Source organism: Eucalyptus grandis, chromosome 1 (assembly GCF_016545825.1).
Source record: "Eucalyptus grandis isolate ANBG69807.140 chromosome 1, ASM1654582v1, whole genome shotgun sequence".
Taxonomy (NCBI): Eukaryota; Viridiplantae; Streptophyta; class Magnoliopsida; order Myrtales; family Myrtaceae; genus Eucalyptus; species Eucalyptus grandis.
The window spans coordinates 51,742,144-51,754,195 of record NC_052612.1 but is presented as its reverse complement, the minus strand read 5'-3'; the positions used below and the strand labels follow the sequence as shown (position 1 = coordinate 51,754,195).

The following is a 12,052-nucleotide window of genomic DNA, read 5'->3' as shown; positions in this document are numbered from 1 at the left end:
ACACGATCATTTTAGTGGAAGAGTAAATCATGATGCATGCTCCTAGATTGATCCATGGCGTGGCTTCTCATGGTCTTCTTTTACCTATTTCATTGTCTGTACGCTAGAAACTGTTCTGTCCTCCATATTACCTGCGTCTTAAGCTTTTGGGATCAAGCTCAGACCTCTATCTATTTTCTCATGATGTAATTCATCAGTCTTCCTTAAACAGAATGGGAGCCTTGACGAGAACATGCATAAGCTTTTGGTGGTTGAAGATATTGAATCGGAAGCAGTTGGGGCGACTCTGCCAACCACAATAATTCGGGAAAAAGGGAAAATAAGAAAAAGAAATGATGATTCAATAGGTAACAGTCAACACGCAGAGAACTCATCATTTAAACCTATATATATATTCAAAATGGAAAAGTCTTTCTGTCCATGTATTGCATGGGCATTAAATCCTTCACATCCCTCGAGTAATAAACCGTCTCAGTGGAAGCCACCACCACTCGTTCTCCTCTCAGTCATTACTCTGAGTCTGATCTGATGAACTCTCTCACCAAGCTTGGTGATGATGATGACCATGGCCGCGACCTTCTTTGGCCGTCAATCTGGAAGCACTTCGTTTCCATGTTTCTTGATCTTGTCAGACTCTCCTTCCCTTTAGCCCTGCTTGCGCTCGAAGCCCTCTTTCTCCTCAAAAAATGGACGCCCACCTCCCATTTCCTCTTCTTCACTTGCTTCCCCGTCTTCTTCATCCTAAAACGGTTCATTTGGAGCCCCGACCAAGTCTACATCGTGGACTTCTCGTGCCTGAAGCCTCCAAGCTCTTGCAGAGTCCCGTTCGCTTCCTTCTTGGAACATGCATCGATGATGAACATCTTCGACCGGGAGAGCATCGACTTCATGGCCAAGATCCTCACTTCTTCGGGCCAAAGCGAGGAGACGTACCTTCCTCCGCCACTGCACTACATTCCTCCCAGGACCGAGTTCCAAGAGTCCATCAAAGAAGTCCACACGGCGCTCTTCCCTGTCTTGGACGACCTCCTGGAGAAAACCAACGTCCACCCTCGTGACATCGACATACTCATTGTGAACTGCAGTGGCTTCTGCCCCTCGCCGTCTCTGTCGTCCATCATCGTCAACCGGTACTCCATGAGGAGCGATGTGAAGAACTTCAACATCTCGGGCATGGGCTGTACCGCCTCAGCTATCGGCATTGACATGGCGAAGAGCCTCCTCAAAGTCCACAAGAACTCGTACGCCGTCGTCTTGAGCACCGAGATCTTGTCGACCGGCTGGTACTCGGGCCGAGAGCGGCCCAAGTTGCTCCTCAACTGCCTCTTCCGCATGGGAAGCGCCGCCATCTTGCTCACGAACAAGCCAAAAGCCAAGAATGTCTCCAAGTACAAGCTCGTCCACTCTCTGAGGACCCAAACAGCCTTGGAGGACAAAGCTTATTATGCGGCGTACCTCGACGAGGATGCCGAAGGCAAACTCGGGGTCACCCTCAAGCGGGACTTGTTGCAAGTCGCGGGAGAGACGCTCCGGTCCCATGCGACGATCCTCGGGTCGAGAGTCCTACCGTTCACGGAGAAATTCTGGCACGGCCTGTCGGTCTTCCGGAAGAGGTTCGTCCACAAGTCGTGCGACATTTACGTGCCCAACTTCAAGACCGTGGTGCAACACTTTTGCTTGCCGGCCTCGGGGCGGCCTGTGATAAGGGAGATCGGGAAGGGGCTGAAGCTCGGAGAGGCAGACACGGAGGCTGCTTTGATGACGCTGTACAGGTTCGGGAACCAATCGTCGTCGTCGCTGTGGTACGAGTTGGCTTACATGGAGGCTAAGCAGAGAGTGAAGAAAGGGGACAAGGCGTGGCTGCTTGGGATGGGGACTGGGACCAAGTGCATCAGCCTCATCCTGGAACGTGTCCGACCGATTCTCGGGGAGTCCGAGAAGGGTCCTTGGGCTTCTTGCATTCATGACTATCCGGTCGCCATCGATGAAGTTGTTGCTTGACCGTCGACTTTCAAGTCGGTCGAGCACACGTTTATTAAATTGTCTGTCATTTTCAGGGAGATTTTCTCGATGATTTTTGGAATTAAAGTCAGAAGGATGGTTTTCTTCTCACATCAGATCGATTGTTTAAGGAACGAATGTCCTGATGGAAGAGTTTATTTCTGTATGAGGTACATGTTGATGAAGATAATAAATGTTTGGTGACTGCAAGAGAGACTACATTCCAAACATTTCTGCTTTGTTACAATCATGTCACTGTTCACATTATTGTCTATTTAGGATCTAATCTCCCCCTCGGACATGCTTAGGATGCCGAAACCAAATCGAACCCAATTTTCTTGCATTTTTAGTTCAGTTTAAATTCCTGTTTGAACGATGAAAAAATAAATATTTTTGAATCCAATTCGGATAGTTTTGGTTAGTTTTGGTTTGGTTAATCGAATCAAATTGAAAATTGTCCATCTTCTTAATATTATAATTTACACAATCTCTTTTCTTTATCATTAAGCCTCTTAATATTACTAGGAAAAAAAAAAAAGAACCAAGACTTTGGTTCGGATTATATTCAGATCGAGATTCCATTCAAAGTTTATATACGTCAAAACAATTTGATTCGATTGGATTTTTTAAAATTCTGAACTGAATCGATCTATTGGCACCCTTAAATATGCTTATGCATAAATATGATTTAGACTAGGCTAAAGTTAAAGTTAAAGTTAAAGTTAGCGGGTCCTATGTGAATCAACAAATCAAGATGCTGTGTGGAAAGATGAATCGATTCAATTCTTTCAGAACTCATAAAAGCCTCTCAATTTCTCGATGATTAATAGAGTTGATGGAGATGACAGCACTTTAGATATAAAGGATCACGAATCATCAGTCGAAATTTACTCGTACTATATGGTGACTGTACCAACAACCGATTTTTTTATGAGAAAATTGACGATTGACCAGCCATGATCAAATTGCTTAAGTAGAATCGACCCGTATCTTAATTGCCGTGACCGCCGGTGGTGGCGATTGCGCTTGAGCCTTTGCTATCTAGCTATAGTGGATTGTGCAGTGGCGTTAGATACTCCCCCTAAACGCTCTAATCTCCAGTTCAGCAACAGGGCCCAAACAGGGACAGAAATTTTTTTTAATAGGTATCTCCATATCTCATCTTTTAGTACAGAAAGGAGATAAGAGATCGATTTTTTCTTTACAAGATTTTAACTTGTCAAGAGGGCCCCGTGCTTGTGGCTATCGCATTGTTAATCAATCTGGATAAGGGTCATGTCATCTCAGCATTACTTTTAAAACAAACAGGCATAGTGGCAGGAGTGGAATTTGAGTGGAGTTGAGTAGATACGATTCAATACGTGAGCCCATTTTGCTATGATTACTACTTGAGTCAAGTATTTTGAAATTCAAGCTTGACTTGGTTAAGTATTTGAGCTATTCAAACTCGAAAATAATTGACCTGAGTTTGAGTAACCTGATCATTGAACTAGAGTAGATCATAAGCAACTTCACTCGGTTACGCGGCTCCTAATCGTTAAAATTTTCTTGAAAAACTAAGCTTGAGATTTGGAGAATAGAGATGTTGATATTCAGCAATCGATGTGCATTCCCATCAGACTTGAAGTTTAAATATTTTGGGACAAATGTAAATCTTCAAAGAGATTTTGCAAACCACCGAACTACTTTCCCATGATGAAAAGACGTTTTGTCCTAAGTATATCTATTAAGGTAACTTCATACGACTTTAACGGGCGCCAAAGGTGCTTTTGCCTGGACCAACTGCCAGCATAACCCGCAAGGAATGGTGGAAACCACATCACACGACCCTACCGGTTACAAAAACAGTTAATTAGCTGGTTAACTTGGAGTCGAATCTTACCAATAAAGTGTACTAAAAAACGAAAGATACGGACGGAGCACGTTTAACATAAATGGACAAAGCAATTGCCTTGTTCATGAGAATAATGCAAGGAACAGAACATTGATTTACTAAGCAATAGGATGTGATTTTATTGAGTGCTTGAATACGATCCGTTTAGGTTATTAGTGTTAAAATATATCTCGAGTGTAAGCCCAATGCAAAATTACGAATATTCTGAATTGGATATGTTGCGAATGTTCGAAATCGAGCAAAGAAGATCCGAAGATCAACTTCCCAAAATTTGAATCTGTGTTGGAGAGTCTGGCTACTAAAATAGGAAAGTTCAACTTTGATTAAGACTTGGATTTTGTTTAAAATATACAAAGATATGTTTTGGATATGAAATAAAATCCTATGAGAAGTTGGCAAAAAAATAAGGGTTTTACTTATATATAGACTTGAGGCCGTGGGTGATAGAGGTGGATCACAAATTGTCTTGAAACGCTGCGTGAGTGCTTGGTGTTCCGCCGTTGATCGTGAAGAATTGGTCTTGAAGCGCCGCCTCGAGTGCTTGAGAGGGATTTTCTTTGTCGTGAATTACATCCAAAAAGGTTTAGTGTTGAAGCCAATTAAATCTTGTGGTAAGATTTGTGTGTAATTCCTTCGTGAGATTGAGAGATTATTTCTTGAGAAATTTCGAGACTAAACACTGTGTGTGTTATTTGGTGTAATTGGGGCTTGGGAAATACCGAGAGAGTATTTGAGTGGCTTGAGTGTGTAATTTCCTTGTATCGCTTGATTTATAGTGAAATTCGCTGCTACTCTCCCCATGGACGTAGGTTTATACGATTGAACCATGTAAATCTGGTGTCCGATTTATTTTCTTTTTCTGTCTATATTATTGTTTAATTGCTCGCCTTATCGCAACAAGTGGTATCAGAGCCAGGCGTGGCTAAGTTGAAGCGAATCGATGGCGACAGAAAAAGTAAAAGTGAGAATCGACAGATTTGATGAGAAGGATTTTAGTTTCTGGAAGATGCAGATTGAAGATTATCTTTACCAGATGAAACTGCACTTGCCCTTGTTTGGGGAGAAACCAGAGACGATAAAACAAGCTGATTGGGATTTGTTGGATAGACGAGCTATGGGTGTTATTCGGTTGATGTTGGCTCGTAACACCGCGTTTAACATCCTGAAGGAGAAGACCACTGCTGATTTGATGCAAGCCCTATCGGATATGTACGAGAAGCCCTCTGCGATCAACAAGGTCTGTTTGATGCGACGTCTATTTAATTTGAAGATGAGAGAATGTGCGTCAGTTGCAAATCATATTAATGAATTTAATGTAATTGTTAGTCAATTGAGTTCAGTCGAGATTGATTTTGAAGATGAGGTACGTGTTTTAATTCTGTTATCCTCATTACCTGATAGTTGGAATACTATTGTTAGTAATTCATCTGGGTCAACAAGTTTGACGTTTGATGGGGTTCGAGATTTGATTCTGAGCGAGGATATTCGTAGAAGAGAATCTAGCCAATGCTTTCTCTTTGCTTTAGTAGGTGAAAATAGAGGAAGATCTGTAACACGTGTGGGTAAAAGTAGTACCACTATGAACATATGTAGTCAATCTAGGACTGCTAATGTTGTCTATTGGAGCTGTGGTAAGAGGGGCATCTTAGAAGGGATTGCCTTAAGTTGAAGAATGAGAAGGGTAAGGAAATTGTAGTTGATTCTGCAGATAATGTTGCAGCTGTAGCAGATAATGCCGATTATGTCTTGTTTGTCACTAATGATTCATCGTTTGATGGATGGATTATGGATTCTGATTGTTCTTTTCATATCACACCAAATAGAAACTGGTTTATCATTTATCAGTGCACAGGTAGTGGTAAAGTTCAGTTAGGGAACAACACTAAGTGCGATGTTGTGGGTGTTGGTAATGTTAAAATCAAAATGCATAATGGCATTGTGAGGACATTGATTGGAGTGAGGCATGTTCCAGAGTTGAAGAAGAACTTAATTTCCTTAGGTGCCCTAGATTCAAATTGCGGTATTCTTCAAAAGGTGGAGTTCTGAAGGTTGTTCGAGGTGCCTTGGTGATAATGAAAGGAATCAAGCACGGAGGCCTTTATAAACTTCAAGGTGAGACAGTGACAGATTTCGCTGCGGAGACATCGGATGCATATGTTCGAGAGTCTATTGACTGCTCAAGGAAGACCTGGGTGTTTGTGCCAATGCACAAGTTTGATGCTGGTGTCAGGATCACGCAGTCAAGAGCTTTGATCAAGACGGAGACTTGTAAGTTGATCAAGCATGTGTAGACTGACAATAGCATGGAGTTTTGCTTAGAGCTAGCAAATAAATTCTGTATGAAAGAGGGCATAGTGAAACACCGCACTAGTGCCAATAAATCACAACAATTTGTAGAATTGATGAGCAGAACATTACTAGAGACGACCTGAAAAATTATCTCTAGTGCTGGTATTGCTAAGAAAATCCTAGCTGATGTGCTAAGTATGGTAAGCTACATGGTGAATAGATCCCCATCAACTGCTATTGAGAGGCGGACTCTTGAAGAAGTGTGGTAAGGTAACGTTGCTGGTTATTCTATTATTAGAATGTTTGGTTGTCCGTATTATTTTCGAGTGAGTGATGGTAAGCTTGATTGGAGGACAATGTGCATATTCCATGGCTATGCACAAGATGAGCGGGGCGATCAGTTGTGGTGCCCGGATATAAATTCACCCGTTGACAGCAAAGAAGTTACCATTGACAAGTCTCCGACACTTCTGGCTAGAAGTGTTTGTGGCAGTGTTCAAACGATCTGAACGGTGTTCAGCTTGAGGTGGAGTTGCGACCAAAAACTCTTGAGATAGCGAGTACGAGTACTAGCAAAGTAATCGACACAAATGGTGCTCATAGCGAGGTGGAGCCTATAGAGCTAATGGTTGCTGTAACTGCAAAAATTAACAAGGTACGTATTCGATCTCCTAACAGATATGGATGCAACAATGGTTTTGCTTTATTTGCAATTAAGGAGGTTATGTCGAAAAATCCCTGTGAAGCAGTTAAAGGTGCATGTGGAGTTGGTATTCTGATGAGGTCCTCGGTTATAGCGAAGTTCAAGCGAGGCTTGGACTTGGACAATATCTGTTGAGTCCATCGGGGGCTATGAGAAAGTAGTAGCAGAGTTTGAATTTTTGCGAAGTGATTGCGACTTAGCTAAAACGTCGAGCCAAGGTGGAAATTGGTATTTGTTGCGATAAGGCGAGCGATCGAATAATTAGTTGGATTACGGAATGCTCACTCCTTTGTCAGCTACGAGAAGGAACTAGGAAGCTTCTGCAATTGCGCAATGGGGACCATCCTAGCTTGTACGAAGGAGAAAAAATAAGGTTCTACATTGATTGTTTAGCTAGAACATGACTTCCTTGCTTCAGTATTTTGCCTAATTTGGTCAAGCCAGTGCGCCGCACATGTGCGTATATTGCTGCTACTTGTGTTGTTCCAGGAAACCAAGTCCTCTTTTGAAGGGTTAACTAGGCTAATGGGGAGATATCCTTTTAAGCAAAGTAGCCGTCGATCAGCCCCTCAACCCACTCATTTTAAATCTCGATTGCAATTTGCTGTATCATTTAGTAAATACTAGTGCTCTTTTGGCGAATGGGTCATTCATTGAGAAAGAAAAGAGATTTGTTCTGTCCCAAGAGGCGATTCCAAGCAGTGATCTTTATGTCCCTTGACCTAAAAATTGTGAGAAAAGGAAGATATGATACTTTTGCGTCACTTTGATACTATGGAATTTCACACGACCAACGCCGATTATTTTAAATTCGAAGCAAATCTCAAGCTGGATTTGATGCAGGGGTATCAAGTGAATCGGAAGATGTTAGATCAAAGGACCCTTTTTCTATCGCGGATGATTGGCAGAAATCACGGATAGAGCAAACCCACCGCAACTACAATGCGAAGTGCTGAATCGATGCCTAGGCAACCAACGGGACGATGCTTTATGTCTGCTTCATGGAATGGCGAGACTGACAGGGACTACGTGCATCCTATGAATTCTGGGGGCCCCCAACTGTCCTAACCTTTGAATAAATGTTCGTCCACATGCTTTCTTGTTGGACCAAACATCATTTACGATCGTCAACTCAAACGGGCCTTTTCTAAGGAACATGGTAAAATATATCGAGACAGGTGAATTTTTTAAAAATCCAATTTATAAACTTGAGTTTATAGATGAAATGAGATCGTGTGTATGTGTGCTTATATATGCAAAACGAACGTGGTAAAATATATTGAGATAAAACTTAACTTTCATATCATATTTGACAAGAGATCGCGTGTATATAAGAATACCTATAAACCCTATAAATATGGAACGCGACCTTCGCCTAATAGCCTGAGATCAAAAGCCTTACCCACTAAAGAAATGCATGTTTTTTCACATTTTTTTTAATAAATTGAGATAAAGTTATCGGAAGTCCTAATACTTATTGCGAAAGTACACTTGAATTTTAAAATTTTCAAAAAGTATAATTAAATTTTAAAACTTATCACGAAAATGTAATTAAGTTTTAAAATTTTCAAAAAGTAAAATAAAGTTCTCAAACTGTCACGTAATTATAATCTGAATTCCTAGATTTTTAGAAAAATACAATCAAATGAATGACTTGATTAAATCAATTTTATATGTTTTAGGATTCGATTGTACTTTTTGATAATTTCGGACTCACTTGCATAGTGTGATAATTTTTAGAACTTAAGTGTATATTTTGAAAATTTTGAAACTCAATGATGGTTTTATTATAAATTTTAATACTTACAATATAATTATCCTTTTTAAAATTTTTCGCAATGACATTATGATCAGCTTCTGTTCACCAGCTTGTAATAAAACGAACTTTTACCGTCCTCCATTATTTTAGCCCGCCCTTTTTAAACTTTCGAGGGAGCTTGACAGGACACAGGGCAGGGACCATGTCCCCCAATAAATTTTCACCGCCAGGCCAGGCAGTCCGTTCCCTTCCAAAACCCCCACAGGAAATTGGCATTCATGAAACGAACCAACCCGCTTTTAATATCTCTGCAAACTGCAAAAAGGTAGACATCCAAAGAAAGGTACCGCCCACCTCCACCATCGCCATCATCACTCCCAGCACTAAAATCCCCCATCCCCATCCGCAGTACAACCCTCCGCATGGCTCCTTAAACTCAATTCCTCTTCCTCTTCATCGCACCTTCATCTCTTGCGAAATCATGACTCCAATGCCAATGTCGGTGCAATGGCTCCTTCTCGTTCTTGTCCTAGCGACTTCTCTGCGCTTCGACCCTGTCGTTTGCACCGCAAAGACTACCTTTATTGTCCAGATGGATAGGTCGGCGATGCCCGGAACGTTCTCCGATCACCTCGACTGGTACTCGTCGAAAATTAAGTCGGTGGTCTCCGGCTCCGACCTGCAGGAGATCCGTGGCGATGCGGACGATGAGGAGAGGATCATCTACAACTACCGGACGGCTTTTCATGGAGTCGCGGCTCGGCTGACCGGCGACGAAGCCAAGAAGCTGGAGCAGGAAGATGGGGTGCTCGCTGTTTTCCCGGAGGAGAAGTACGAGCTGCACACCACGAGGAGTCCCATGTTCCTCGGCCTCGACCGCGAGGACACCTCCGACGTTTGGTCGCAGAAGAATTTGGACCATGACGTCGTGGTGGGAGTCCTGGACACTGGGATTTGGCCGGAGAGCGAGAGCTTCAACGACACGGGCATGGCGCCGGTGCCTGCTCGCTGGAAAGGAGCATGCGAGATAGGAAAGGCCTTCGAGAAGCGCCACTGCAACCGGAAGATTGTCGGGGCGAGGATCTTTTACCGCGGATACGAATCTGCCACCGGCAAAATCGATGAGCGGACCGAGTACAAGTCGCCGAGGGACCAGGACGGGCACGGCACTCACACCGCGGCCACGGTCGCGGGCTCGCCGGTGCGCGGCGCAAATCTGCTCGGCTATGCTTACGGGACGGCACGCGGGATGGCTCCTGGAGCCAGAGTCGCCGCTTACAAGGTTTGTTGGACTGGAGGGTGCTTCAGCTCCGATATTCTATCGGCAATTGATCAAGCCGTGGCGGATGGAGTCAACATTCTGTCGATCTCGCTCGGCGGTGGGGTGTCTCCTTACTACCGTGACAGCTTGGCTATAGCAGCTTTTGGGGCGATGGAGATGGGGGTTCTCGTCTCGTGCTCGGCCGGGAACGGCGGGCCTGACCCGGTGAGCCTTACCAATGTGTCCCCTTGGATCACGACCGTCGGGGCGAGCACGATGGACCGCGATTTCCCGGCGACAGTGAACCTGGGAGCCGGGATCTCTGTTACCGGTGCTTCTCTGTATAAAGGCAGGAGAAACCTGTCCGTGAACAAGCAGTATCCTCTGGTTTATCCTGGGACCAATTCGAGCGGTCCTAATCCGAGCTCACTGTGCTTGGAAGGAACCCTGAATCCCCACACCGTCGCCGGCAAAATCGTGATCTGTGACCGCGGAATCAGCCCTCGCGTGCAAAAAGGTCAGGTGGTGAAAGACGCCGGAGGCATCGGCATGATCCTGCAGAACACCGCCGCCAACGGAGAAGAGCTTGTGGCGGACTGCCACCTCCTTCCAGCGGTAGCAGTTGGAGAGAAGGAAGGCAAGGCGATCAAGCATTACGTGCTGACGAGCCGGAACGCCACCGCTACTCTGGCGTTCGGCGGAACGAGATTGGGCGTCCGTCCATCTCCGGTTGTGGCCGCATTTTCATCAAGAGGCCCGAATTTCCTGTCCCTCGAGATCCTGAAACCCGACATGGTGGCACCGGGAGTAAACATACTCGCAGCATGGGCTGGCGACATGGGCCCGTCCAGCTTACCCACGGACCACCGGAAGGTCAAATTCAACATCCTGTCGGGCACTTCGATGTCGTGCCCGCATGTGAGCGGGGTCGCCGCATTGCTCAAGGCGAGGCACCCAGATTGGAGCCCCGCGGCAATCAAATCGGCCCTCATGACCACAGCTTATGTCCACGACAACACTCGTAAACCTATCCAGGATGCGTCCACTGCCACAGCTTCCACTCCTTATGATCACGGGGCAGGCCACATAAACCCATTGAAGGCCATCGATCCGGGCTTGGTCTATGACATCCAGCCGCAGGACTACTTCGAGTTCCTCTGCGCGCAAAAGCTAACATCGACGCAGCTCAAGGTCTTCGCCAAATACGCAAACCGATCTTGCCATCACTCACTCGCCAGAGCCGGGGACCTGAATTACCCGGCCATTTCAGTCTTGTTCCCAGAGAAGGCATCCGTCACTTCCCTGACGGTCCAAAGAACCGTCACCAACGTCGGTCCTCCAGTCTCCAATTATCACGTGGTGGTGTCGCCGATCAAAGGCGTGTCGGTCCGAGTCGAGCCAAGCACCCTGAAGTTCACGCAGAGGCATCAGAAGCTAACGTACAAGATGACGTTCACGACGACGGCTCGGCGGAACAGCCCAGAGTTCGGAGGATTGGTGTGGAAGGATGGGGTTCACAAGGTGCGGAGCCCCATCGTGGTCACGTGGCTTTCGCCAGCATAAGAAGCTCTAGGACTTGTAGCGGAGAGCGTCGGCGGTTTCCTAATTTGCAATAAGCAATCGATTGTCGAGACTTCATTTTGTTATCGCCTAAGTTTCTGTTCACCCTCTTGTGCTGTTTCCTTAACCAGATCAATGCGACAACGACTGTGTATCAATTAGGTTTTGCAATGCGAATCTGAAGTCAAGTGTAGTTTTTCGGTTGATCCATGTAGACTTAGTCAGCATTTTCCAAATCAAATTGGGCATTCGGGGGAAAATTCTTCTAATCAGTTTGAAATCATGAATTTTTCTGTGATTGATTGGTAACTTTAGTCGAATTTTTTAGTGATCTTATGTAATAACTTTCGTTATGGACCATGGTCATACATTGGCCCGAATCCTATGGGCTGGGCAATGCATACGGCCCGTGACCAATACCTTTTCTTTTGCCCCTTCTATTCTTTCCAATTTTATATGCTTAACGTGTAGCTCCTGTCTTTTGTTATAATGCATGGCTGAGCTAATCAACTTTAGGTTGGGTTTTTAATTCAAACCCCAACTTTTTTCCCCCGGTTTCATAAAAAAACATATACTTTAGGTCGG

At 44.7% G+C, this 12,052-nt stretch overlaps 2 protein-coding genes across 2 annotated transcripts; both read left to right on the top strand.

Moving 5' to 3' along the window:
* Positions 1–433: 433 nt before the first annotated feature.
* LOC104415625 (3-ketoacyl-CoA synthase 6) lies at positions 434–2,220 on the top strand. Its single transcript, XM_010026960.3, has one exon. The coding sequence runs from the start codon at positions 529–531 to the stop codon at positions 1,999–2,001; it is 1,473 nt and encodes a 490-aa protein (XP_010025262.1). The 5' UTR covers positions 434–528; the 3' UTR covers positions 2,002–2,220.
* Positions 2,221–8,901: 6,681 nt separating this feature from the next.
* Positions 8,902–11,808, top strand: LOC104449401 (subtilisin-like protease SBT1.3). The gene has a single exon (XM_010063542.3). It carries the CDS (start codon positions 9,128–9,130, stop codon positions 11,468–11,470), a length of 2,343 nt encoding a protein of 780 aa, XP_010061844.2. The 5' UTR covers positions 8,902–9,127; the 3' UTR covers positions 11,471–11,808.
* The last annotated feature ends 244 nt before the right edge of the window (positions 11,809–12,052 follow it).